The sequence below is a fragment of the Candida parapsilosis genome, contig 005504 (genome assembly GCF_000182765.1).
Source record: "Candida parapsilosis strain CDC317 annotated contig 005504".
NCBI lineage: Eukaryota > Fungi > Ascomycota > Pichiomycetes > Serinales > Debaryomycetaceae > Lodderomyces > Lodderomyces parapsilosis.
In genome coordinates this window covers 499,049-526,412 of record NW_023503277.1, presented here as the reverse complement: position 1 = coordinate 526,412, position 27,364 = coordinate 499,049, and the positions used below count along the sequence as shown (strand labels likewise).

At 37.6% G+C, this 27,364-nt stretch overlaps 16 protein-coding genes across 16 annotated transcripts; 8 read left to right on the top strand and 8 right to left on the bottom strand. All coding sequences in view use genetic code 12, as the record gives it.

The window, feature by feature from the left end:
• Window positions 1–12: 12 nt before the first annotated feature.
• CHC1 (clathrin heavy chain) lies at window positions 13–4,920 on the top strand (the record flags this gene model as incomplete). The annotated part of the gene is made up of 1 exon (XM_036808190.1): window positions 13–4,920. The coding sequence occupies one exon, from the start codon at window positions 13–15 to the stop codon at window positions 4,918–4,920; it is 4,908 nt and encodes a 1,635-aa protein (XP_036662990.1).
• Window positions 4,921–5,027: 107 nt separating this feature from the next.
• CPAR2_602220 (uncharacterized protein) lies at window positions 5,028–6,287 on the bottom strand (the record flags this gene model as incomplete). The annotated part of the gene is made up of 1 exon (XM_036808179.1): window positions 5,028–6,287. The coding sequence occupies one exon, from the start codon at window positions 6,285–6,287 to the stop codon at window positions 5,028–5,030; it is 1,260 nt and encodes a 419-aa protein (XP_036662989.1).
• Window positions 6,288–6,435: 148 nt separating this feature from the next.
• On the top strand, window positions 6,436–7,962 carry CPAR2_602210 (uncharacterized protein; the record flags this gene model as incomplete). Its single annotated transcript, XM_036808168.1, has 1 exon — window positions 6,436–7,962. The coding sequence occupies one exon, from the start codon at window positions 6,436–6,438 to the stop codon at window positions 7,960–7,962; it is 1,527 nt and encodes a 508-aa protein (XP_036662988.1).
• Window positions 7,963–7,983: 21 nt separating this feature from the next.
• SWD3 (Swd3p) lies at window positions 7,984–9,012 on the bottom strand (the record flags this gene model as incomplete). The annotated part of the gene is made up of 1 exon (XM_036808157.1): window positions 7,984–9,012. One exon carries the CDS (start codon window positions 9,010–9,012, stop codon window positions 7,984–7,986), a length of 1,029 nt encoding a protein of 342 aa, XP_036662987.1.
• A 190-nt stretch (window positions 9,013–9,202) lies between these two features.
• On the top strand, window positions 9,203–9,754 carry CPAR2_602190 (uncharacterized protein; the record flags this gene model as incomplete). The annotated part of the gene is made up of 1 exon (XM_036808146.1): window positions 9,203–9,754. The coding sequence occupies one exon, from the start codon at window positions 9,203–9,205 to the stop codon at window positions 9,752–9,754; it is 552 nt and encodes a 183-aa protein (XP_036662986.1).
• A 301-nt stretch (window positions 9,755–10,055) lies between these two features.
• On the bottom strand, window positions 10,056–11,273 carry CPAR2_602180 (serine/threonine/tyrosine protein kinase; the record flags this gene model as incomplete). Its single annotated transcript, XM_036808135.1, has 1 exon — window positions 10,056–11,273. The coding sequence occupies one exon, from the start codon at window positions 11,271–11,273 to the stop codon at window positions 10,056–10,058; it is 1,218 nt and encodes a 405-aa protein (XP_036662985.1).
• Window positions 11,274–12,739: 1,466 nt separating this feature from the next.
• On the top strand, window positions 12,740–13,465 carry CPAR2_602170 (mitochondrial 37S ribosomal protein YmS18; the record flags this gene model as incomplete). The annotated part of the gene is made up of 1 exon (XM_036808124.1): window positions 12,740–13,465. The coding sequence occupies one exon, from the start codon at window positions 12,740–12,742 to the stop codon at window positions 13,463–13,465; it is 726 nt and encodes a 241-aa protein (XP_036662984.1).
• Window positions 13,466–13,902: 437 nt separating this feature from the next.
• On the top strand, window positions 13,903–14,706 carry RPL25 (60S ribosomal protein uL23; the record flags this gene model as incomplete). Its single annotated transcript, XM_036808113.1, has 2 exons — window positions 13,903–13,909; window positions 14,282–14,706. 2 exons carry the CDS (start codon window positions 13,903–13,905, stop codon window positions 14,704–14,706), a joined length of 432 nt encoding a protein of 143 aa, XP_036662983.1.
• A 122-nt stretch (window positions 14,707–14,828) lies between these two features.
• On the bottom strand, window positions 14,829–16,256 carry CPAR2_602150 (uncharacterized protein; the record flags this gene model as incomplete). Its single annotated transcript, XM_036808102.1, has 1 exon — window positions 14,829–16,256. One exon carries the CDS (start codon window positions 16,254–16,256, stop codon window positions 14,829–14,831), a length of 1,428 nt encoding a protein of 475 aa, XP_036662982.1.
• A 393-nt stretch (window positions 16,257–16,649) lies between these two features.
• On the top strand, window positions 16,650–18,290 carry CPAR2_602140 (uncharacterized protein; the record flags this gene model as incomplete). Its single annotated transcript, XM_036808090.1, has 2 exons — window positions 16,650–16,656; window positions 16,708–18,290. 2 exons carry the CDS (start codon window positions 16,650–16,652, stop codon window positions 18,288–18,290), a joined length of 1,590 nt encoding a protein of 529 aa, XP_036662981.1.
• Window positions 18,291–18,341: 51 nt separating this feature from the next.
• Window positions 18,342–18,566, bottom strand: CPAR2_602135 (uncharacterized protein; the record flags this gene model as incomplete). The annotated part of the gene is made up of 1 exon (XM_036808079.1): window positions 18,342–18,566. The coding sequence occupies one exon, from the start codon at window positions 18,564–18,566 to the stop codon at window positions 18,342–18,344; it is 225 nt and encodes a 74-aa protein (XP_036662980.1).
• Window positions 18,567–18,856: 290 nt separating this feature from the next.
• Window positions 18,857–19,771, bottom strand: YHM1 (Yhm1p; the record flags this gene model as incomplete). Its single annotated transcript, XM_036808068.1, has 1 exon — window positions 18,857–19,771. One exon carries the CDS (start codon window positions 19,769–19,771, stop codon window positions 18,857–18,859), a length of 915 nt encoding a protein of 304 aa, XP_036662979.1.
• Window positions 19,772–20,333: 562 nt separating this feature from the next.
• On the top strand, window positions 20,334–21,866 carry CPAR2_602120 (uncharacterized protein; the record flags this gene model as incomplete). Its single annotated transcript, XM_036808057.1, has 1 exon — window positions 20,334–21,866. One exon carries the CDS (start codon window positions 20,334–20,336, stop codon window positions 21,864–21,866), a length of 1,533 nt encoding a protein of 510 aa, XP_036662978.1.
• A 51-nt stretch (window positions 21,867–21,917) lies between these two features.
• On the bottom strand, window positions 21,918–22,676 carry ADK1 (adenylate kinase; the record flags this gene model as incomplete). Its single annotated transcript, XM_036808046.1, has 1 exon — window positions 21,918–22,676. The coding sequence occupies one exon, from the start codon at window positions 22,674–22,676 to the stop codon at window positions 21,918–21,920; it is 759 nt and encodes a 252-aa protein (XP_036662977.1).
• Window positions 22,677–23,914: 1,238 nt separating this feature from the next.
• On the bottom strand, window positions 23,915–26,461 carry CPAR2_602100 (uncharacterized protein; the record flags this gene model as incomplete). Its single annotated transcript, XM_036808035.1, has 1 exon — window positions 23,915–26,461. One exon carries the CDS (start codon window positions 26,459–26,461, stop codon window positions 23,915–23,917), a length of 2,547 nt encoding a protein of 848 aa, XP_036662976.1.
• Window positions 26,462–26,644: 183 nt separating this feature from the next.
• CTF5 (Ctf5p) lies at window positions 26,645–27,283 on the top strand (the record flags this gene model as incomplete). Its single annotated transcript, XM_036808024.1, has 1 exon — window positions 26,645–27,283. One exon carries the CDS (start codon window positions 26,645–26,647, stop codon window positions 27,281–27,283), a length of 639 nt encoding a protein of 212 aa, XP_036662975.1.
• Between the last annotated feature and the right edge of the window lie 81 nt (window positions 27,284–27,364).

Genomic DNA, 27,364 nt, shown 5'->3' with positions numbered 1-27,364 from the left:
GCGTTTTCTACAATGTCCGATATTCCAATTGATTTTACTGAGCTTACCCAGTTGACCCAATTGGGTATCCCGCAGTCGTCATTGGACTTTAAATCCACTACTTTGGAGTCTGACCACTACATATGTGTGCGTGAATCCGGTCCACTGGGTAACACTGTTGCTATTGTTGATTTGAAAAATAACAACGAAGTTACAAGAAAGAATATGTCAGCAGATAATGCTATCATGCATCCAAAGGAATTTGTCATTAGTTTAAGAGCAAATGGAACCACGTTGCAAGTTTTCAATTTGGGGTCCAAACAAAGGTTGAAAGCCTACACTATGGACGAGCCAGTTATATTTTGGAAATGGCTTGATGATCAGCATCTTGGTTTGGTCACACAATCGCTGATTTATTTCTGGAATGTGTTTGATGGCACCAATGACGGACCAACTAAATTGACTGATAGACATCATACATTGAGCAATGCTCAAATTATCAATTTCGTTGCTGAGCCAGATTTGAATTGGTTTGCTGTTACTGGTATTGCTCAAGAAGATGGTAGAATTGCCGGTCATATTCAATTGTACTCGAGGTCAAGAAATGTTTCTCAGCCAATTGAAGGCCATGTTTGCAAATTTGCTTCATTGACATTGAGCGGAGCCGCCCATCCAACTAAAGTGTTTTGTGTTGGAAACAAGAATGCTCAAGGACAAGGACAAATGCACATAATTGAAATTGACCATGTCGATGGCAACCCGCCATTCCAAAAGAAAGTTGTTGATATTTTCTTCCCACCAGATGCCAGCAATGATTTCCCAATAAGTTTGCAAGCTTCAAACAAGTATGGAATTGTTTACATTTTAACCAAATACGGTTTCATTCACTTGTACGATATGGAATCGGGAGCAAATTTGTTTGTCAATAGAATCACTGCTGATCCTGTTTTTACGGCAGCTAGCTACAACAATGGAACAGGATTATTGACCATCAATAAATCAGGTCAAGTATTGAGCGTTGAAGTTAGCAGAGATAAGATTATCCCTTACGTTTTGAATAAATTGTCTAACGTACCTTTGGCCATTTCATTGGCTGGACGTGGTGGCTTCCCTGGTGCCGAGAATTTACTCAATCAGCAATTTCAAACATACTTGAACCAAGGTGACTACACCAATGCCGCCAAAGTTGCTGCATCTTCCGAGCAGTTGCGGACACAAGATACCATCAACAAGTTGAAACATATCACGCCTCAACCAGGTCAAATATCACCAATCTTGCAATATTTCTCAACCTTGTTGGACAGAGGTACCTTGAACAAGTATGAATCCATTGAATTGGCAAAACCAGTCTTGCAACAAGATCGTAAGCCTTTATTTGAAAAATGGTTGAAGGAAGACAAGTTGACTTCATCTGAGGAATTGGGAGACATTGTGAAGTCTTATGGGGATGCAGCTTTGGCGTTGGCCGTGTATATCAGGGCTAATGTCAACATCAAGGTTGTTTCATGTCTTGCTGAATTGGGTCAATTTGACAAGATTTTGCCATATTGCCAAAAAGTGGGTTATAATCCCGATTACACCAACTTGATCCAAAATTTGGTTAGAGTTAATCCAGACAAGGCCAGTGAATTTGCCACATCGTTGTTGTCTGGAGATACCCAATTGAATGTTGAACAGATTGCTGATTTGTTCTTTTCTCAAAATTACATTCAACAAGGTACCGCATTCTTGTTGGATGCATTAAAGAATGACTCACCAGCTGAAGGGCATTTGCAAACCAAGGTTTTGGAAATTAATTTGTTGCATGCACCACAAGTTGCTGATGCTATTTTGGGGAACCAAATGTTTAGTCACTATGATAAACCAACTATCGGTAAATTGTGTGAAAAATCTGGATTGTATCAGAGAGCTTTGGAGCATTATGACGATTTGAAAGACATCAAGAGAGTCATTGTTCACACTAACGTGATACCAAATGACTGGTTGGTCTCTTACTTTGGACAATTGAATGTTGATCAATCTATTGCTTGTTTGAAGGAATTGTTTAGCCACAATTTACAGCAAAACTTGCAAGTGATTATTCAAGTTGCCACAAAATACTCTGATTTGCTTGGGGCTAAGAAATTGATCAAGTTGTTTGAAGAGTACAAATGTACTGAAGGATTGTATTATTACTTGAGCTCGATTGTCAATTTGACTCAAGACCCTGATGTTGTTTTCAAGTATATTCAAGCTGCATCCAAGATTGGTCAAACCAAGGAGATTGAAAGAGTTGTTAGAGATAACAACGTTTACAATGGTGAAAAAGTCAAGAATTTCTTGAAGGAGGCCAATTTGGAAGATCAATTGCCATTGGTTATTGTTTGTGATCGATTTGGGTTTGTTCATGATTTGATTTTGTACTTGTACAAAAACAAACACTTTAAATTTATTGAAGTCTATGTTCAATCCGTTAACCCTGAAAACACTCCTCAGGTTATTGCAGGGTTATTGGATGTTGATTGTGATGAATCAATAATCAAGAACTTGTTGATGTCAGTCTTGGGTAGAGTTCCAATCAAACCATTGGTTGAGGAAGTTGAGAAAAGAAACAGGTTGAAGATTTTGTTGCCATATTTGGAAAAGACATTAGAAGGAGGGTCAAATGACCAAGAAGTTTACAATGCCTTGGCCAAGATTTACATTGACTCAAACAATTCTCCTGAAAAGTTTTTACAAGAAAACAACAATTATGATACTTTGACTGTTGGTAAATATTGTGAAAAGAGGGATCCATATTTGGCATACATTTGTTACGCCAAAGGTGGCAATGATGATGCATTGATTGAAGTTACAAATGAAAACAAGATGTACAAGTATCAAGCAAGATATTTGTTGCAAAAATCTGACCTTGACTTGTGGAACAAAGTTCTTTCCTCTGAAAATGTTCACAGAAGACAATTGGTTGATCAAGTTATTTCCACTGGTATTCCAGAGTTGGACGATCCAGAACCAATTTCAATCACTGTCAAGGCTTTCATGGAAAATGAATTGCCAGAAGAATTAATGGAGCTCTTGGAAAAAATTATCTTGGAACCATCACCATTCAGTGAGAATGCTTCATTGCAAGGATTGATGATTTTGACTGCCATCAAAGCTGATTCTTCCAAAGTTTCAAGCTACATTGAAAAGCTCGATAAATTTGATCCGCTTGAAATTGCACCATTGTGTATTGATAATGGTCTTAATGAAGAAGCATTTGAAGCTTATGACAAATTTGAATTGAGAACTGAAGCCATGAAGGTGTTGATTGAAGATATTGTTTCCTTGGACAGAGCAGAACAGTATGCTGACAAGTATGACACATCTGAATTATGGTACCAACTTGGTACGGCACAATTGGATGGATTGCGTATCCCAGAAGCTATTGATTCATATGTCAAATCCAAAAACCCAGAGAATTACGCTCAAGTGATTGAAATTGCTGAACATGCTGGTAAGGAAGAGGAATTGTTACCATTTTTGGAGATGGCAAGGGAAACCTTGAGAGAACCAGTCATTGATGGTGCATTTATCAATGTTTATGCGTCGTTGAATAGATTGAGTGATATGGAGAACTTTGTCTCGGGAACAAATGTTGCTGATTTGGAAGCTATTGGTGACAAGTTGTTTGAAGCTAAAAACTACAAAGCAGCCAAGATTTTATATAGCAATGTTTCCAAATATTCCAAGCTCGCCACCACATTGGTTTACCTTGGTGACTATCAAGCTGCTGTTGATTGCGCAAGAAAAGCTTCCAACACTGAAGTTTGGAAGCAAGTCAACAATGCTTGTATTGAAAATAAGGAATTCAGATTGGCACAAATTTGTGGTTTGAATTTGATTATCGATGCTGAAGAGTTGCCAGAGTTGGTCAAGACTTATGAATACAATGGATATTTCTCCGAATTGATTGCCTTGTTTGAAAGCGGGTTGGGTTTGGAAAGAGCTCACAAGGGGATGTTTACTGAATTGGCCATTCTTTACTCCAAATACAGTCCTGAGAAAGTGATGGAACATTTGAAATTGTTTTGGTCAAGGATCAATATCCCTAAAGTTATCACCGCTTGCGAAGATGCTCATTTATATCCTGAATTGATTTTCCTTTACTGCCATTATGAAGAATGGGATAATGCAGCATTGACCATGATTGATAAATCCGAAGTTGCATTTGAGCACTCATCATTTAAGGAGATTGTCGTTAAAGCGCCAAATTTGGAAATATACTACAAGGCCATTCAATTTTACATCAACGAGCAACCTTCATTACTTGTTGATTTGTTGCTGGTTTTGTCACCAAGATTAGATTTGCCTAGAGTTGTTAGAATGTTTGTCAAGAGTGACAATTTGCCCATGATCAAACCATTTTTGGTTTCAGTATTGGAAAAGAACAATAGAGTGGTGAATGATGCATACCATTCATTATTAATAGAGGAGAATGACCACAAGGCATTGAGAGATGCTATTCAATCATATGATCGATTTGATCATATTGATTTAGCAGAAAGATTGGAAAATAATCCACTTGTGTATTTCAGACAAATTTCAGCCTTGCTTTTCGCTAAGAACAAGAAATTCAACAAGGCCATTTCCATTTTGAAAAAAGATGGTGATTGGGTCAACTTGTTGAAGGTTGCTGCTGAATCAAATCAAAAAGTTGTTCATGAAGTACTAGACTATTTTGTAACAACTGGTAATTATGAAGCTTTGGTGGCATTGTTGTATACTTGTTACCATCTCATTGATTCAACTTATGTTGCTGAAGTTGCATTTGAATACCAATTGGCCAATTTTGTTGCACCTTACAAGATCTACACTGACCATGTGAGAGAACAGAAGTTGATTGAATTGTTCAAGAGACTTCCCAATAAGGAGGAAGAGACTGAAGAGAATGAACAACCTAAATTTATGCTCACGTATTGAGCTCTAAAACATTTTTATTATTTTTTTATATATACTTTGTTGAATGAATGAAAAAGGATGATGAAAAAAGTGTTTAAAGAAGCGCTATTTCTCTGGAGTTGCTATCGTCACCTTCTTTGACCCTTGAAATTCATCATGGTTACCTTTTCCACTTTTTTAATCTTTTTAACACAAACAAAGAGCAACCCCGCTAGGGCAATACTCGAAACCACAACCACAAATTCAAACCCACCATCGGACTCTTCGATAAAATTCTCCAAATTCATTCCATACAATGCTGCCAAATACAATGCCACTCCCATTGACAATAACCCCGTGGAAAACTTTAAACCAAGAAGCATCAATTCATTTCGATTCGAGTCCAACACGATATTAATAATCTCTTCTGTGGTTTTAATTTGTGATCGTAAATTCTCAACTGTTTGAACAATCTCATCAGCTGTCTTGTAGTATGACTCCAATAGCATTTCGATTTCAGCGTGATTGGTCCCGGTTCTTGGGTCAGTTAGGTACATATCATTCAATTCATCATCTCTTTCTAGTAAATCCTCTAGCAAATCTCGGATTAATGTGGCTTTTTGTTGAAATTGAGCAAGCTTTTTCGATTGAATAAGTAAATATCGCAATTTGTACCGCTCTATACTTTCATCCAACCCGGATAATACATTGGTAAGTATGGTTCTGTGAACCTTCATTTCGGTGGTGAGGTTGGATATAACATGGATTAAAATTGCTTCCAATGCCCGAAACTCGTAGTACTCCTTCACTTGATGGTTTGAAGTGTTTTCTTGAAGTTTGCTCTCCATTAATTTTAGGAGTTGCAGCTGTGAATGACTCTCATGCCTGATTGAATAAGTTGATGAATACGAATCAAAAATCGTCACTTGATCTTTTTGGATAAGGGCTCGAATATTGAGCAAGTTCAACATGATACAGTTCTTTCTAGTAACCAAACTAGGAACTAATTCAATATTATGCATGGTTGAAGATGGCATTTTGCTGTTAGTGGCGGCAGCGCCGATGGTGGAGGTGGTACTACCCAGTGCTGATGTGTGTTTGGACAATTTGCGGAAATCGCGAGGCACTAGATTATATTGCTTCATGAATTTCGATTTCGGTACGTCTTTGCCATGATGTGTCATTTGCCCCTGGGAGTTGAATATCGTACATTTGATAAGTTCATTTTCTTGTGATTTCGATGATGATAGCGTCTTGTAGATGAACAAGTCTTCGAAGGAGTCCCTCAGTTTGCTCTTGGGTTTCGAAGCAGCTTTAGTGGCAAAGGAAGTCGTGGAGAGCCGTAGAAGTGGGATGGTTTGCTTAATACTAGTCGCCCTTGATATTCTACTTAGTGTCGTTTCTAGCATCTCTGTAGGTTAATAATGATGGACCCAGCTTTTACCAGTCCTTATTTCCTTGTCAATTTTGTCTTTCTTTTTTTTTTTTTTTCGCAATCAATGGGACAAAACAATATCCCAAACCCACGATAACGTGTTTTCCCTTTTTTTTTTTTTAATGAAAGTTTGCTCCAGTGATGAGATAGAGGTGTACGAAGAAGTAGGACGTGGTGGATTTGGTGTTGTTTACCGTGGTATAATCAAATCCAATCAACAAGAAGTTGCAATCAAACAAATTGATCTTGAACAAGATACAACCGACTTGATTGAAATCAACAAAGAAATTCAAATCCTAAGTGAATGTAAATCGCCTCAAATAACATCCTACTATGGGTCATTCGTTAAAAACTACAAGCTTTGGGTGATTATGGAGTATGTTGACGGTGGATCGATTTTTGATTTGTTGACACCGGGGACCATTTCTGATGAAACAACCATTGCATACATTGTGAGGGAAGTTCTACTAGCTTTGAAATACCTACATAACCAAGGCAAGATTCATCGTGATTTAAAAAGTCAAAATATCTTGGTTAATAAACGGGGAGAGATCAAATTGACTGATTTTGGCGTTAGTACACAATTGAGTTCAAATTTTTCCAAACGCAACACCACAGTGGGGACACCATATTGGATGGCACCAGAAGTGATTTTGAATTCGGAATCAGGTCATGGGTTCAAAGCTGATATTTGGTCATTGGGATGTTGTGCGTATGAGATGTTGACAGGGAAACCACCGTTACAGAACCATATTGCACCAATGAGAGCATTGCGGTTAATCTCACAATGTCAAACCAATGGTGATTTCATTAAACTTATTGAGTTGGATCTGTTGGATGCATCAGAAAATTTCCGGGATTTCTTGAGTGTGTGTTTTATTGAAAATACCAAAATGAGGTTTGATGCAAGTAAGTTGTTGAAGCACACATTTATCAATCGTAAAATTGACAATGGATCCAAATTCATAAAGAAATTAATCACTAGAAGACAATTGTGGAATCAACAACATGCAAATTTCAAACCTAAATCGTACTATGTTGAAACGGAAATGCATCATAATCAATCTAAATGGAACGATCAAGTTGAAACAAATAGGGACGACCACGAAGTCCATTTCGATATCAGCTCCATCACTATCAACGAGGACAATGATACTTTTCTTAGTAGCCCCGTGCAAGAGGATTTACATGCTGAAACGAAAACACAATTCCAAAAAATACACACCAAGGTGGTGAATAAGGTTGACATCAAATGTGGATTACTGGATAATCAACTGAAAACATTCAACAAATTAAAGAACGACATGGTGTCACTTATTACAGAGCGTAATGATAAAATTGTTTTATTTCAGTATTTGAAATACTTGTTCAAAGAACTATCTAAAGACAAGAACAAGCAATTGGGTAAGTTGATTCTACCATCCACTCAACGGCGCGAGGAAGAAATAGCAACACCTAGCATGATGACAACGTCAGCAACAACAACAGGAACAGCAACAACAACAGGAACAGCAACAACAACAACAACAACAACAGCAACAGCAACAGCAACAGCAGCATCATCTTTAAAGAATCGAATTCAATTCAACAAGTTTGATGAGATTGAGCTGAGTCTAATGGATTCGTGGATCAAAAAGATGAAAACATAACATTTGGTTGGAAAACCAATTTTATTGGCTCATTTGTTTCCAATTGGCATTTATTTCAAATATATTAGCAACCCCATCCAAACCACCAGTGACTAGTAATTTCCCTTCTTCAAATATATCAACAGACAAAATTGCATGTTTTAAATCACTATCTCGGTATTTCCACACCATTTGCTTCAGTTTAATATCCCAACACAAGACACCATTTGCATCACTACCACTAACAATCAAATTCAATCCATTATAAATTACAAATCTCAGTTCACAATTGTACTTTTCACAAATGGGCGTCTCTTGTGGCCCAATAAATGTCTTTACCACTTTGTTTTGCATATAATCCCACAATCGAATAGTTCCATCTAAACTTGTACTCAAGATGTATTTGCCATTGGGGGATGTCTCGACATTTGCCACGGGGAAATTTTGTAAATCAGTAGTTGAAAGTGAACTGGTGGCAGTTCCATGCGATGATGTACTCGTAGTTAGGGTTTTCAAACATTGATAACTTTCTAAATCAAATAATCGAATCAATCCATCATAAGATGCACTTATAATGATTGAATTGTCTGGCGTCAAGGTTAAACTCGAGATTGGATCGGAATGGGCGGCTAATGTCGTCAAGATTTTCCCCGAGATGATGTCCCATATCGTTATAGTTTCATCAGCTGAGCCACTGATTAGTAAATTACCCTTGGAGTTGAATTGGATAGTTGTGATGTGATAGGTGTGCTTTTTAAAGATTTTGATACATTTCGATGAAGATTTATTTATGGACCAAAGTCGTATCGTCAAATCATCGGAACATGATGCGAGGATGGATGAGTTTATGGGGGAGAATTTGATATCGGATATCCCCTTTGTATGGCCTAGTAGTTCGCCAATGAGTTTTCCTTCATATATTGTGTAAATTTTGACTTTATTTTCAACAGCCAATGCAATTTTTGTCCCATCGGGAGATATTCGAATTGATGTAATGGCTGTAGGTTCTTTGATCTTGTTCTTTAAGATGTAAAGATCGTCATTATTCTCGGGATCTAGAGCAATACCCATTCTGGTGGTAAAATTTCTTGAAAGGCTTTGTCAGTTGCGACAAATAACCTCTTTTTTTTTTTTTCTCGGTTTTTGGAGAATTGAGAAAAGTTGAAATCTCAAAAACTCTCTCATTCACAAACAACGAGCAACAAAAGTACATATATATCTACAATTCATCCACCATAAACAGCAGTTGCCCAACACCACAATGGAAAACCACTCAAACAACTTATTTAGGTTCAGCCTTGGTAATCTCAGATTACCCAAATCAGCCAAATTAAGGGCGTTTGGAATCTATTTATCCGGTGGATTATTTGCAATTGGATTCTGGTCATTAGTAGATTCAGCCATATATTCCAAAACCGTAAATGCATCAGATGTGCATGTGACTTTTATCGACTGGTTACCATTCATTTGCTCGTCATTGGGTATGTTGATTGTTAATTCGATAGAAAAGAGTCACTTGATGAATAGTGAACAAGGCGGTGGCGGTGGCGGCGCAGGAATGTTTGATGATGGAACCAATTATGTATGGGCCGCTAGAACTATATTGTTTTTAGGATTCAGTTTGTTGGCGGGTGGTCTTGCTGGTAGTTTTATGGTTTTCATTTTGAAATATTTGATGAAACATTACTTGTTCCCCACATTGGGTATGGGTGTGTCAAATATCGTGTGCAATGGTTGTGTCATGTTGAGTTGTATTGTATTGTGGTTATCACAGAATATCGAGGATGAATATAGCTACAGTTTGGCTTTATAAAATGCAAAATAAACAGGAACAAATTATCACTTTGGTGTACCAGGTTTTTGAAAACCTAGTTGATAAAAAAAACTCTATAAAATTGAAAAAAAAAACAAAAAATGGCTAATTACACTCCTGCATTTGTGAAAAAAAAAAACCAAACACGGCCCAAATTGTAAAGAATTAAACCGTTGCATACTGTATGTCCAAAAAGCCAAACATGTAGCCTTGATTGCGTTTCTTCTGTATCTCTCTGTATCTCTCTGTATCTCTCTGTATCTCTCTGTATCTCTCTCTCTGTATCTCTTTTTTCTCCCTCTCATACAAGGCCGAGGTCATTCTTGTATGGCCCTAGTAAATCCAACTCAAAATCACTAAAGTTGAATAAATCCAAAAATATCGGTTCTGAAGCACCTCTAGGGTACACTTTGAAATCTTTACTCCTCAATTCATTGAAAAATGGTTGGACAAGCACTTTTCTAGGACTTGCTCTTTGTTCAGGATCATAAACCAAAATCTTCATCAAAAGATCAATAGCATCAGGTGGTGAATTACTGAAAATTTGTCTAAATCGTTCCTCAACTGTACAACTAAACAATCTTGTTGTGTACATATTACCCCTGTATTGTGGATTACTCTTGAAGAAAAAAGTATTTGGTGGTGGACCCAATAATTTGGCAATTTCCTTCAATTGGGTTTCGGGGGAATGACCTTGGAATATGGGTTTTCCAAGAAACATTTCGGCAATAACACATCCCAAACCCCATATATCTATCTTGGTGGTGTACAATGAGCATCCAACAATCAATTCTGGTGCTCGATAATATCTTGAGCATATATAACTAACTGACGGTTGATTAGGTTCCAATTTTTTGGCTGAGCCAAAATCACAAATTTTGAGCTGTATCGTTGATGGATCAACAAGAATGTTTGATGGTTTTATATCTCTATGGCTCACACCAAGTCCATGCAAGTACAACATTGCTCTTGCTAGTTGAAAAGTGTATGCCTTCATATGTGGATAGGGTATAGTATATTTTGATTGACGGTAAAACTTGATTTCTGCTTGTAATGTTGATGGTAAACATTCCATGACTAAATTTTGATACACTTTATCATCTGCTGAACTTCTCTTGTCGAAAAAGAATCGTAAACTGACAATATTGGGATGATGCACAACACGTAATATTTCCAACTCTCTTGATTTGTATTCAGTTTGTGCCGGTACGCGTTTAATTGCAAATGGACCTAACCATCCATCCTTGTGGATCCCATTGGTTGATTGATTAGACTTGGATTCGTTTGAATTCCCATTGGTGATGGATGGTGGTGTTGTTTTGGTTGTTGTTGTTGTTGTTGTTGTTGCATCAGGTGATGAATCGTCAGCGTATCGCAATACAGCTTCAACAACGGTTCCGAATGCTCCCTCACCAATTTTCTTGTACTCCCTTATTGTCATTTTGCTGGAGGTTGATGTCTTGTTGTTGACAACCTGGGGTAACGTATACTCCTTGAGAACACCCATTGGTTGTGCCATTGTAATTGATCGTGAGTGTGTGAGTGTGTGAGTGTGTAAGTGTGTTAGTGTGTGTTAGTGTGTGTTAGTGTGTGTTAGTGTGTGAGTATAGTTGATTTGGTGTGGTGTTTGGGCTGTGTAACGCGGTTAAAATTGGAAAGCAATATGTTTATTGGCTGTGTGTATGAGTAAGTGTGTGTTAGTGTGTGTGTCGTGTCCAGAATCTATTTATAATTTTATCTTGTGCTCTTTTACTTTATAGGAAAGCTAAGTGAGCAATTGATTATGACACAGTATGGTAAAGTGAATTAATTATATGATGCGTGTGGGTATACTACTCTAGATAAGAACTTGTCTTTTTGTTTGTTTGTTTGTTTGTTGATGTTGTTTGGTGTTGTTGTTGGTGTTGATGTTGATGTTGATTTTTGCTTCCTAAAGAGAGAGAGAGAGAGAGAGAGAGTGTGTGTGTGTGTGTGTTGTGAGAAAACTTGTGTCAGAGAGAACTTCACTTCTTGTCTCTCTCTTTTTCTCTTTTTCTCTCTCTCTTTCTCTTTCTCTTAGTTCTGTTGTGTTTGTGTTTGTGTTTGTGTTTGTGTTTGTATTGATGTCGCGGTAAAATCAAAAAATCAAAAAAAAAAAAGTTTGAAGAAGAAAAAGTTTAAAAAGAGAAAACCAACCCAACGAGAGATAAAAGGAGAGTATGTAATCAAATGGAAGTGGGGGGAAGTATTGAGTTAACAGTAGTTATCTATCTCTTTATTAGCTAGCTATACGTCTCTTGAATCAATCGATTTTTTTCTTTTCTTTTCGTTTTATTTAGATCAAAATTTGTATGCCCAATTTCTCTACTGTGTGAGGAATAAACCCGAAAGGATGAATCAAAAAAGCGTTTATTGTGCAACCAAATTGATTTATTTGTTATGCGCTAAGGAGGGTTTCAATTTCAATGCAATACAAAGTGACATCATCTCAATAAAAAAGTTCGTTTATATACGAAAAGACCAACCCTCTATGAACTTTGGTCTTTTATAGTTTAATAATAATCTATTGAAGTTCAAGCTTGGTGGAATTTTCTTGTTTTTTTTTTTTTATTTTTGAATCTTACCTGAGTGGTATATTTTTCGGTATTTGTAGCACAGAGTTTCTCAAGAACTGTTAAATAAAGCAACCCTTTATATCTTCTACTGCAGTTTTGTAATTAAAATCACACACATATATATAATATATATACATATATACATATATACATATATAAATTTCACTACAGCCAGACGAATGGGCTATTGATTCAAGGTTTTTCCAATTGTTGCAAAAAGAAAACACACCACTACACTTTACTACTGTATATATTGTCATCATTTGGTAGCATACGTCTTGAAATAAATTTTCCACTCTTTGATTTGGGCTTTTGATCTTCCAATTCAGACAAACTGTTTGAGTAGAGCTACATTCCAAACCCCCCCTCCCACTCCCACTCCCCACTCATCATGATTAGACAATGTTTTAATGGACTTTACCGACAACAAACAACTGGATTGAGGATAACTCAACCACTCACAACTTCCTTTAGGTCAATATATAATTCATCACTGTTGCGTCAAACCCAACCCATCACCACTACAGGCTCCGTTTCTGAACAACCAACCGTCAAAGAAACACCGTTGTCGGAGCTTAGTAGAACCATCGAAGAAAACATAGACAATTCACAATCGCAGAAGGCTGCTTCATCACCTACACTCTCCAAACAAGCTAAAGTAAATGAAAAGATAGTATACTGGAAACTTTACTCAACATTCAATAGACACAACACGAGGTGTACATTGGTTGCTGTAGTTGAGGATTTGAACTTTATGGAGAATAACCCTGACTTGTCCTACAATGAAAAAGTACTTTACTATTTACAGTTACCTCACAAGGTCAAATATTCAGTTACTGCTGGTCAACTAGGTTTCAGAAAATCTCAAAGACAAGAATATGAGGCTGGGTTTCAAGTAGCTGCCAAGATGTTCAAAACAATTCAAGAGAGAAACTATATTGGTCCTAATGATAAGATTGAATTGATTTTGAAAAATTTCGGAAAGGGAAGAGAAGCATTCCAAGCTGCTTTGCTAGGTAAAGAAGGGTCTTATTTAAAGAACAACATTGTGAGAATAAGCGATGCAACTGTTATCAGATTTGGTGGTAACAGACCAAAGAAGTTACGTCGTTTGTAAGAATGGCCGTGGTATGATCCCTCCTCATGAAACAACTTCATGTGTCAGTTGCATCGACTTCCAGTTGCTTAACTTGTATATATATATATATATTGGTATAGATGCAATAGTATCAAGCATGATATGACAGATTGGTTTGTTTGTAAAGATGTAGTAGAATACATATCTTTTGCCTAAGTGGGTGTTAACATGATATCGAGGTGCTCATAGCCCTAAAATATTATTTTCACACGTGCAAGTTTTGTACTACATAGTTAAACTAAATTGGTAGCACAGGCTGTATTCTCTCAAATAGTATCATCATACATACACAAAAACTGGTTCCTCAATGAAAGGAGACAGAAAGAGAAAAAAAAAAGTACTTTTTGATAGACTGAAATTTTTTACAAAGACTATTTGAATAGACCTTTCCAATCAATTCATATATATCGTTAGCAATGGGTTGTATGTTGAACACTTCATGTTTGCATGATTATGAGACTATCTAGTGGAGACTCAGTGGGTCAGGGAATCAGAGGATTAGGGGATTAGGAAATCACCTAGTGGCAAAGAGTGGGCCTATGAATGAAGGAGGGATGATGGATTTATAGATGATAACGGCAGTACCCAAAGTGATGGGTTGTTTTCACATCAACAACACCTCGACAGGACTAGAAGTAGCAACAACAAACGCACACAGTTGTCACCATTTGCAAGATAGATGCCAACCCAACCAGTCCATCAAGTCCATTACACTCCATCACACTCCATCACACTCCACTTGTTGTCTCATTATATTATTCACTTGATCAAATTTACTAACTCTTTTATCTTTAGCAACTACTAAAGGAGCTACTGCCGCCAAGAAGGCTGCTTTGAAAGGTGTCAATGGTAAAAAAGCCGTCAAAGTAAGAACTTCCACCACTTTTAGATTACCAAAAACCTTGAAATTGGCTAGACAACCAAAATACCAAAGAAAATCAGTACCACATTACAACAGATTGGATGCTTACAAAGTCATTGTTGCTCCAATTGCCACTGAAACTGCAATGAAGAAGGTTGAAGATTCAAACACTTTGGTTTTCCAAGTTGACATTAAAGCTAACAAGCACCAAATTAAAAAAGCAGTTAAAGAATTGTACGATGTTGATGTTGACTATGTAAACACTTTGATTAGACCAAATGGAACCAAGAAGGCTTACTTGAGATTAACCGCTGATCACGATGCTTTGGATATTGCAAACAAGATTGGTTACATCTAAAGGGGTTGAAGAAGGAATGTTTTAATTAATGTGTATATTAAACAAATAAAACGACAAACAAAACATACGGAAAAACCTGAGATTGAAGGAAGATGTAGATTAATAATTTATGTAGTTTTATTTTAAATTAGCTCTGATATGGGGGATTCTATACACCAGGTTTTCAATTTGATACCACGATTGAGAATTTTAGTTTTACTCTTTAACTTTACACCTTTTACATCCTTTTTATTCAAAAGCTGGGCAAATTGCTGCTTCACTCTTTGTAGTTCCTTACCTTGTAGTTGCTCAAGATTTGGTATTTCAAGAAAGCGGCAAAGATCTTGGTGCAGAAACTCAGTTGCCAATGTTTTGCCATTAGCATCACCTACAACTAGTTTAAAAAATGCAAACCCCTTGATTTGTTTGTTGGATGGCGTAATCACCAATGGAACCTCCGGTACCATCGCAAAACAATTTACTGAGCCAATCACAAAGGTTGTTGATTCATTACCAGATTTTGTATTTTGGCAAGCTTGTTTGAAATCGGTGATGGTTGCAAATTGACATACTCTCATGGATTTACTAGTTTGCAATCGAAGCAAACCAGCTTCACCATTCCTTGCCCTGTCAGTTTCAATATCTTGAGATATAGAGAATTGGTCTTCGACAATTTTTGATGGCGCCGTTGCAAAAGCCCCAACATCGATATCCTCATCTGAAAAAATATCGTCATCGTAATCATCATCATCATTAGGGACTTGGAATTCAACTCTGTCGACAATGTCGACGGAATCTTTCTTGGCTTGAATACTAGGTGGATTGGCACTGAAGCTAACATCGTTATTGTTTACAATGGGAGACAACCCATCGCCATTATCAATTCCAACTTCATCCTCATCGGTATCCCCATTGGGTACTTGACTTTGTAAAAAAGTGGGATTTTGCGATAATTTCTCAATATCCTCATCCAGGACACCATGCGTCATTACAAACTCCGTAAACCCATATAGCTGATCAAGATTCTTATAATAGTCCAGACTCACACAAGCTTTCAACCGATCAATAAAATTGATAAACTCACGCTCAATGCCAACCATTTCACGAAATAAGTTGTGCTTGTAAACAATTCGACAACGATTTCCATACCCTTCATAATTCAGGTTGCCCAATTTGGAAAGATCAAAGTTGATGCGAGCTATGGCAGGTCTTGCACGTTGATCATTGTATATTTTCAAGTATGATGCATAGGTTTCTTTTTTCAATCTGACAATAAATAATTCATCTTTATCAAACACCTTGTTTTCAAGTTTGCATTCAGGAACACCGGAAACAAATGCAGTTTGATTAGATTTTACAGATGTTTTTTGTTTGATTCGTGTTAAATCGCTCACTAAGAGAATCCCTGAAGATGCGGTGCTATGGTTGTGTAATATAAGCACTGGGATATCAATACGATGTTTCCCAGCTGGAGAGATTCTGACATCAGGAAGTTCAGATAATGGATCCGATATACGGAGTCCTGTTATTTTGGCGCCTCTTCTATTGGTGAACAGGAATTCTTCTTTCATTTTGAGTGGGGGTCGTGAGGGAAGTCGCGTGTAGTAAAATGGGCTTTTCTGATTTCAAATTTTATGCGTGTTGCAAATGAATCTTTTCTTCACGGTTAAACCATTTGTTTTTGTCATTTAACTTATTCTTCTTATTATTATTATTATTATCTTGCCCCGTCAATTCCAGAGTTGAAAGAACCCTGTAGGTAAGCTTTGACATTTGTTTTAGACGCATTTTTGAGCAGTGAAATGCTTTAAATGAGAATGGGGATATCTTTGCGTGGCTTCTTTATCTCTATTGTACTGCATATAGATCCCAACAGACATTCTCATCTCGATCTCTCCTTACATTAACTCATCAACTCGATTGAACAGAGCAGAGCAGAGGAGTATAGTCATTTTGAGTTGACAATGAAAAGTATGTCTCAATCTGCCAAATTCAATCAAGATATGTACTAACTTTTCATAGAAAAGGTACTTAGAAACACCAAGGAGCCAAAATCTGCAACACCACAAGAACCAACTACGTACAGCGACTTTTTGGAAGAAGGATCCATAGCCGAGGAGAGTGGAGACAGGTGGTTAGGATCAGATATCGCAAAAGCCTTGAGGTTCTATCAAAAGGCGTATGATGCTTACACGAGATCAATACAATTGAATCATGGGGCCGAGAACCTAGATGCTTACTACAATGCTTCAAGGATTTTATTACAAGTGTATCTTTTAAACAAATCTTCTGACGGATTGGTATTGGAGGACTTGACCAACATTGATGAAATTTATGGTCCCAATTCAATTGTTCAGAGCTTGGAAGTGATATTAGACAAGCATTTAAAGGCATTGGGAGTTTGTGGAAGACATCCAGATCTACTTTACAATACAGTTACCATTTATGTGGAAATTTTGGAATCGGATGTCACCATAGAAAACAATGTACCCCTTGATCAATTGATCTCGATTTTTTCGTCAGCGCAGACGATATTGTCTGAGTTATTACCACGTCAAATGAACGCTTTGGAAACTTTTGTCCACGATTTAACCACTTCGACTGCTGAGTCAAGAGCAACACCACCAAGGACGACCCTGCCCAGCACAGAGCAAGAACAAGAGGAATTAGAGTCAGTGGAAGTAACTCAACCGGTTGATGGTTTAGAAACTGTATTGTTGGCATACAGGATGATACAAACGATCTATGAGAACCTAACAGAAAGAAACGATGTAACCATCATTAATACAACAATCAAGCCCTTTCTTGACTCAGTTGATCAGGTTGCCAATGAATTGGTTTCAAAGTACAGTGAAAGCTCTTTATCCAAAAACGAAATGTTGCAAAATATAAGCCTTCCACAACTCAATGAGTTGAAGATTGCTAGAAATAGCATCATTAGCATGCAAGGGTCCGATGCTCTTGAAGCAATCAACATTTGGGATAAGTTTTTCAGCAATGAAGTCATACAAGAGATTCCTCAAAAGTACTTGACCTGTGTGGATACAGTTCAAACTATTTTAGAAAGGGACAACATAACTATAAACACCATTAGTGATTCATTCTCAACCAGTGACAAAGAGGTTTATTGGCAAGTGCTAACAAAACAAAACATTTTGTTAAAGAAGGCGCAAGGATTAACTCAAGATGAGTTGAATACAAAGAGGAAGCTTCCGCTGGGGGTCGAGCAAGGTATAGGCTCCACAATTATTCAATTATGTGACATAATGATTGCACGAGCAGACTTGAACTTGCAAATGTCAATGATTAAAGAATATGAACCTAGTGCAAAAAACCAAGCTGCATTACTTCAAAACTGTCGTACGTTACTAAAGTCTAGTATGAATATAGCAAACACATCGGGAGGATTGCGAGAGCGTGCTATTGAGAAGCTAGATAGAGAGAAGAAATTGGGTGAAGCTGTTTTTCGCTTGTGTTTACTAGAGGGCAAAACATCGTTGGAGGAGCTTGATGAGATCATGACTCGTCCAAGATGGACCCGAGAGTATCAAGAGTTGAAGAATGTGGAGTGTTACGATGAATTCTTGAAACGAATTCTAATTTGATGAATCACATAAACATACTAAATCGAATTGAACAAGGGTTGTATCCATAATCTATATAAACTCATCGGGAATATCAGTCACATTGTTATTCCAGTAGTAATTCTCTGCATACACGCCACTCCCATTTACCGGTTCAGCAGGCGCACATCGACTTGCTTTATTGAATATGGAACTATCAATGTACTGTAGACTTATTGAGGGATTTCGGGCATTATTCACAATAATTTGTATAATGTTTATTTTAAACAAATGTAGTATCCATAACATAATCTTCATTGTGAGCAATCTTGAAAGGTGAGTAGGCAATGTGCAATAAAGCAAGGGGGATTTAGGCGGTTTATTTTATCAGTAGTGAGATTATGTGAGATTGTTCTTTTCTTAAATCTTATATCTCATGTGGTTATTTTAGGAAAATTATGATGACACGGGGGGGCGTGTGCGCTGTTCTAGAACACTAAAAAAAAAAAATTCGAATCTCTATCATATTGTCATGTTGTGAGATTTTGCGACATTGATAATCTACAACTTTTATTCTTTTTCTATTTACAAGATGTGTCCTATACAACCTACTTAGTCAACAATTTATCAAATGCTGGGATCAATGATTGTGCCATGGCAAATGAAAATACCAATTTTGGGCCTGTAGTTAACAATTTAGGAGTCAAACCTTTGAAAAATGCAGTTATACCTTCATTCTTGAACATATTCTTCAAAATAGTGAAACCCTTTTCTGGGTTATCAAAGTTTCTATTCTGAATTCTTGTCTTTATAACATCCAATGGAGCACTAACAATCAATGATGCACTGGCACCGAAAATAGAAGTGATGAAATTTTGAGTCCATGTTGCTTGACTGTAATCTTTCAAACCGAAAATGTATTCTTTGGCAAATGAATTACCTCCAAACAATGCAAACGAACCTGGAGCGTTTCTAGCCATGGTCCATCCCCAACCTCTGTACAACCCCAATCCTTCATCCTGCAAGATCTTGAGAAAACCTCTGCCTTTGAATGATTCGGGATTTGTTTGACGTTTGATCTTCAACACATCCAATGGCAACAATACAACCTCACCAATACCAATCAATGAACCAGCAGTCGCACTCATCAACGCTTTACCAGTCTTGGGGCCAAAAGCGGAGTCAAAATTGTCTTTGAAATTTTTAGTTAAAAATTCATTGGCAAATGGTTGACCACCGTATTTATACACTCTTTGCAAAATCTTGTAACAAGCAGCATATCCTAAACCTGGAAACAAGGTAAAAATTCTCTTGAACAAAGGTTGAGATGCAGCATCTCTAAAGATAATTGTATTTAATTGGTGGGCTGAAGTGACTCTACCATGATTTGACATCAATCTTTTGGAAATGGTGTCAACTGGGTGGAACACACCAATTTCAGCAATACCAGCAGTGGCTGATCCCAAAACTCTAGCAATACCGGATTGCTTCTTGTCTGAAGACGAGTGAGCAGTTGGAGACATTTCGTGTTGTTGATTTGATATTATCGTCTTATCTATTGAAAAATTTTTTGATTGGTTTTTTTCTTTTTTTTCTTTTACTCTTAGTGAATTGGAATTTTGACTCACACCGCGGTTAACTGATAGAGTAGGTCTCTCGAGTCTGTTGCAATATATACAAAGACAGAAGTTGGCTTACAGGTAAAAGGGAAATAGCAGAAGTAGGTTTGCCAATTACAACGTGAGCTGAGTGCATTTGGCTTGTCTATTTACTATCACACACTCTTTTTGTTACGATTTTCATCTATACATATGGCATAAACCAGCTAAATGGTCTGATGCAGAGACCAGGGAGACATAGCAGCTCGCATACCGTCTTAAAGCTATAACCAACTTGACCAGAACCTTCGTTACATTTGTTGTAGTTTGTATTTCTTTGTGCTTAACTCCAACCAAGCAAAACAGAGGAGGGGTGAGGCAAAAAAAAAAGGGAACAGAAAAAAGCATTGCAACAGTTTCCATTCTCATCACTGGTATTTGACAGCATTCCACAAATCCATCTACATCTAGTCACTCACTCACAACGATGGCAGATGTTATTACAGAGTTTGAACAGAAATTATCAGAGCTAACAATAAACAATGGATTGATTATCAGCCAGTTGACCCAATTAGCCAAGCAACATCCAGAAGTGGCTGACCAAATAATCGATTTAATTACAGCGAGGATTTACAGAGTCATACCCGAACAAAAATTGTACACGCTATATGCCTTGGATGATATATGTAAAGTAGTGGGCAACCCTTACAACATCCTTGTCGGTGATGATATCTACGACATCTTTATTCACGTCTTTCAGTTGAACAATGATTTCATACGAGGTAAATTGGTCAAGATGTATGACCTTTGGAAAACGGTGCCTCTTAAAAGTACTGGTGAGCCCGTATATCCAGAAGAACAGTTGACAAGAATTGGTCAGTTTTTGAAGAAAGCCGGTTATCCTAAAGAGGAATCCGCCAAGCTGGTGAATTTACCTCCCAAACCCACAGTCTCTTTACAACAATCTTTAATAAACGATATTGACAAACTAATTCCTATTTTCGAGAATCAATTACGAACAAATACGATGGACCAAAAGGTATCAGATAGATTCAAAGCGTTAAACAGCTTGAGAGCAATGTTGACAAGACAGGAAATGAAACCGGCTGAGTTGGAAGCAATTAAATCACATATAGTCAATATCCAATCGCAGGCTGCTGCACCAGTTACACCAGCTACCACTCCACGAGCAACAACACCGTTCGCACCCGTGAATCCAGCTTTTCAATTGTTCAATGACTTGATATTATCGGGGTTGGTAAAGAAGGACCAAGAGCCCATACCGGGGTCAAAACCGGTCTACACATTGGTGTTCCCGGAAACTAAGTACTCTTTGGATCAACAACATACAGAAGCTAGTTTGGAGGATTTATTGCTACAAAGTAGCTCAATTCCAAGATCAGAATATGATAAACAAAAGTTTGTTGAGTTGATGAGCATCTCTAAAAAGACATCTGACGGGGACTTGCAACACTTCATCAACAACAATAAATTGGGTGCAAATACTTTGAACTTGTTGTATGAAGCTAAACCTTCAAAGTGTTCTATATGTGGGAAAAGGTTCACAATTGACAGTGAAGGTGCAAGCAACAAGCGCCTACATTTGGATTGGCATTTCAGAATGAATAAAAAATTGACAGTCAAGGGTGGAAATATACAATCTAGAGACTGGTATGTTGATGATTATGAGTGGGTCAAGTTGAGTGAAAACAAAGTTGGAGAACAAGCAGATTCTACTACCGCCACTGACCAAAGTGTCGATATTTCTGTAACGACTGAGGCCCAATACACTATAGTCCCAGAAAACGACACGAATATGAATAACCGATGCTTAATATGTCGTGAACAGGTTAAAGCTAAATACAATGATGAAATTGGCGAATGGGTTTGGTATGATTGTTTGAAACCACCAGGTGAGAAAAACCCAAGACGGATTGTTCATGTAGCATGTTTCAATGACAAAAAAAGATCAGCTGAGTTAGATCTAAACACAAACGTTAAAAGAGAGAAATTGTATTGACAACTATGTACTTGTGTGTAAATATATTCTTTTTTTTTTTTTGGTGTAATCCTATTGTCCTAAGCATTTCAAGATATCGTTCCAAACCTTTCCTGGTTTTTGCGAAGCATCAATACCTTGCCAAATACCAGTCTTTTTGTAGTATTCAACAATTGGTTCAGTTTGTTGATGGTAAGTCACCAATCTCTTTTTCAATGCTTCTTCATTGTCGTCAGATCTTTGAATCAATGGTTCACCAGTAAGATCGTCAGTCATTTCCTTCTTTGGTGGATTGAAAATCTTGTGGTATGATCTTCCACTAGCTGGGTGGACCAATCTACCAGTGATTCTAGCAACCAACAATTCATCATCAATTTTCAATTCGATGGCATTTTCCAAGGGAGTTTTCCTTTCATTCAACATAGCATCCAATTTTTCAGCTTGAGGAATGGTTCTTGGGAACCCATCCAAAATGAATCCCTTGGCACAAGTTTTGTTGTTTTCCAATTCTGATTTGATCATGTTGACCATAATTTCATCATTGACTAAACCACCTTGGTCCATAATCTTTTTAGCTTCAAGACCCAAGGGAGTTCCTTGTTTAACTTGTGATCTCAACATATCACCAGTGGCCAAGTGACAAGCACAGAATTTATCCTTCAAATCTGCGGATTGAGTACCTTTACCTGAACCGGGAGCACCGATCAAAACCAATCTCAATTGTTTAGCGAAGTCGGCTGATGGTGCTGGAGTAACACCAACCTTCTTTTCCAATTGTTGGATTCTCTCTTGTAATTTAGCAACGGTATTTTTCAAATCTTCGACTGACATGGTTGGTAATTTGGGGGCGAGGGCAGGTCAAATCAGATACAGATAGGAGTGATATGCGAGATTTTTCAAAATTGTAACCAAACCCAAAAAGTTTTTTTTTTTTTTTTTTTTTTTCAAAACACGATTCTCGGGGCTTTTGTGTAATTAATTGCAAATCATTTAATTGGTTCAACGAAGACAAATGCAGTGGAGTTGCAAAACCTCATTCAGACATGCTAAACAGACATCCTGAATTAAAGAGATCATTACTTTGTGGATTAGGCGAACCGTATTGTATATTTACTATTTTTATATATTGACCTCAAGCTCCATTTGACAGATGTAGAAACATGAAAAACTCTTCAAATCTACCCAAATATGCAACACATGCCCAAAAGCATGGACTAAACCGGAATTGACCGAGATTGTTTTCTTGAAAGCCCCAAAGTCCTATATCACCGTGGAGCGTCATACCTCACCATTTTTTGTGAAGTATATACTGATGTTCGACCCAAGACTTTAGTAGTAGGGGTAACACCACGCTAAACGCAGTTGTAAAGCATGCCAACGATGTGACTTAACCATCACAATCAGCACCTAAAAGTACCCGCCAATTTGCCAAATACCGGTGGCGCAACAAGATATTCTCAAAATTGAAATTGTGGGCCGGAGAATACCAAGTCTTATCGATCCCGTAAGACAGGATTAAATCAACCTCATAAGACTGGACTACATCAATCCCCTAAGAGGTGATCGATTTCACCTCTACCGGTCCATTAAGACTAGCAAAACTACTCTGTCCCTCTAAAGACAGAGTTTTTAAACAGCTAGCGGGAATCAGGCATACCTGGACGGACATGAGAAATATCATATTTTGCAAGGGTGAATAAAGTAGGCAGCCTAAACAGTAAAAGCTATAGTTGTAGTTTCATTCAATCATACCAGGTTTAAGTCACGACATACCTCGTCAAGTGTTGTTGTGAGCGGCAAATACTCAATTAATTCCGGCAAGAAGGAAATTCGTCCCAAATTTATATACATCCAAATCCATACTCTTACGAAGCTATGTGAGATCAACAGTGGGGTCATATGGGTTGCAGAAGGATGCATTACAAAATTTGGGAAAAAGCAAGAAAAAGCTACAAAAACTAGGAAAGAGTCAAAGAGTGCTACAAAAGCAAATGCACATGGAATTGTTGCATGATATATTGGAGTGACGTGCATTGAACCGCTGATAAAGGCATACCATCGTAACGACCCTAATCAAAATGAACATCAATTGATCCTCCCAAAACTGAAGAGCTTCTTGATCTATTTTCATCACCATTTTCTTTCAAGTCATGTTTTGGTGAGCTTCTCGGCGAAGGTAAAGGCGTTGATTTGGTTTTGAATGGTCGAAGTGTAAACGCATCTGTACTGATTGGATTTGGTGCTTTCAAATCCAAGTGTTTTTGCTTGGTTGGCGTCATTAAACCTTCCTCGATATCTGATTTTGGTTCACTTTCGCGTCGAGTGCTTGGAGTTTCAATTATTGGCACTTTCTTAAATTGTAACCCAGTTTTTAACTCTGACTCCTTCTTTTGTTTGTACTTTGTCTCGTGCTCGATTAGTTTGTCAAATAAAGCTGCCCTGGTCTCAATCTTTAGTAATTCAGCAAGAAATTGGATATAATGATCAAGAGGTGGCTTGAACCCACTCTTGTGTTTTCCAGATGACGGCCTCATGATGAAGTGGACAAATGGTAAAGATCCAATTGCATCTGTATTGTTCAACTGTTTTGAAACGTTGGTTAATTCACTAAAATTCTTTGCGGGATTTTCATTAAGCTCATCTGATATACCGTAGTTTTGAAAAATATCCAACAGAAAAGCCACGCTTAGATGCTCTGTGATTGAAAGCAAACAAGCTAGGTTGCATCTTGGCAATGATGAAAGCACTTTAACCAAATCGGTGTCTGAATGCTCTCCATTGTACAAGTTTGTTACTGAATCGAATGCAGTAAACGGAATGATACTGTCCTTGAGTTCAAACAACCAACTTTTGAAAAACATTATAGCTTCGTCAACTTTGCTGTCTTCAAAGTACTCTATCACTTTGTCAATTATATGCACTTTTTGGTCCTTTACAGATTCATCTAGGGGTGGGGAACACTGAGAAACAATGCGTGTAACATTTTGTTTGATCTTCCACGCCGATTGTAAATCCAATGGCTGTAGCCAAATCGATTTCAAATCTTTGTCCTTGTGACTTTCAATCACTTGTCGAAGACGATGAATAATAAGTGAAACTGAAAAAAGACTTAGCGGACAGTCATTGATAACCTGACCCAGGGATACTTGAGACGAAATATCTTCATATAGATCATACTGATATTTCAAAGACTGTGGAGAAAATGCCGTTTCCCCAGCCAATGGAAACAATATACCGGTATCCAGGTTGTTCAAATGCAGAATTAGATCATGGTCGTAGTTTTGCTTCTTGTTCAACTCTGCGATGCCCCTCCCACAAGCTTGAATTTGGTTGAATTGTTGGAGATGAAACTTTTGGATTATTTGCAGCAACTTCGCCGAGCTAGTGTATATAATTTGGATTTTTGTCAGTTCAAATTTCTCCAAAAATTGTGCCAAATCGGAGAACCCTCTTTGTAACAAGTACACCAATTCTTGTAGCTCGAGAATTTGTTCATTGTATTGATCTATTATTTCCAGCACAACTTCTTCGTAATTTTTCTTCAAAAGCGAGCTTTTTACATTGTTGAACATACTGTTAAATCTAGTGGTTGTTTCAGCCATATCACTCATAAACTTTGATGAAGGGGATGAGACTTTACGACCGGGATTGGTCGATTGTTTGATTGGTGTGGATGGTTCAAACTCATTTTGAATCTGAGATACATGCAATGCCAAATCTGACCACTCAAACCAAACGCCTTCACTCTTGAACCGTTTTTGGAATATGTTTGTCGGATTGAGTAATTTCAAAGAGACCAATGATTGTCCAAATTTTTCAAGATTAGATCTAGTTGGTTTCATCCCTTCGATTCGTAGTTCATTTACCACTTCACAAAGTGACTCACTGGCAAATAAATCATTCTTGTAACCTGGAATAGGAATTTTTCGCTTAACAGTGGGTGTTTCGGCGATCAATTGAGCTAGAATTACTTGAAAGTTCTCCATTGTTTCGAATATGACAGTACCAACATGTAGTGGAAATTGTAAGTCAACACTCATATCTCGTCGTACACTGCTTTGTGAATCCTCCTCAGAATACGATTCATCATCACTATAGTCGTAATCGTCCTCATCCTCCTGTTGTTGCACTGGTGCACTATCATGTGAACTTTCCCTTAATCTTAATTCATCAAAATATTTTGACTTGCTTTTTTCCAATTTCTGACTTAATGCTATATATTCCTCATATAGCTCCTCCAACCGGCTAAACTCCTTTTTGATATTAGGCTCATGATGTTTTAGATATTTCGTTAGATCATCTAGAACAAACTTGTCTATATTAGATGCCAATTGCAACAAAGTCGTTGATTCACCCATCATTTCGTTCTTGAAAATTTCGATACATGAATGGTATTTTGGAATCTCGCCCACTTTACCCTTGAATGAGTCAGATGATGCCAATTCATTGCTGGTTTTACTCAAGTACTCGCTATTGGAATGAAAGTATTTCAAATAATTGAATATCAACTTGCGAAAATCGTGTAATTGATGCAATGAAGTATACGTATGCGATTGAAGATTTTGCAACCCAGTAATGTAATCTGGAGTCCAATACAGGTTGGCAAACGGTTGCATTGCGATAGTTGGTGAAGTCAAAGGATTATCTGATGTGCTTGAGACCATCAAAAAGTGAAAACAAAAAAAAAAAAACAAAATTGCAAAAACGGCGCGACTTTTGATCTGTTGATTGTGCTCTTTATCACGAAACTGATCCAACTGAAGTTCGGCATAGTCTTTGGAAATGGACGAGCCTTGGGCATGAACGAGGATTATCAAATACAACAGGATATCAACATACTTGAAAGGGAGATTGAATCTGTTCGGGAGGAATTGGAACAGCTCAATGAACATGAATCGAATCTACAACAAGAAGTGAGCAGACTAGAAGCGCTTCAAGAGGAGCAGAACCAACCACCGCGGGACCCTCATTACGAGGAAGTACCGCTCATAAAACACGCGTACTTCGACCCATCAATTGCTCGATTTTTTGAAAATACAGAGCTGCCGCCACACAACGAGCCAATCGATCAACGCATCATAGAAGCAGCAGACACGAAGGAGAACATCATGTATGAAAACATTCTACGAATGAGTGGGATCACTGCTTTCCCCATCAATAAGCATTTATTCCCCAATGATGAAATTCTTGGAATAAGATTTGACATTTTCTCACCTAAAAGCAAATCATTTAAGCAACCGCATTATGTGATATTGCTGAAGTCCAAGTTCCAAAACGAAGCATCGTATTGGAGAGTTTATAAAACTACATTGCCAGTGCATGCTCCATTGGATCGATATCAGGAGGAATTGCAGGAGACAAACGATCTTGACAAGTTTGTCACTAGCATACACGTGTATCTAGCGGAAGACAACAAAAAGAGGGAAACTCCCGGGTGAGTCTGAAGTAATCAGAATTGGATACAGAGACTCGTGTAGCTCAAAATATATATTTCGGTAGCGCTTTTCATATTTCAACAA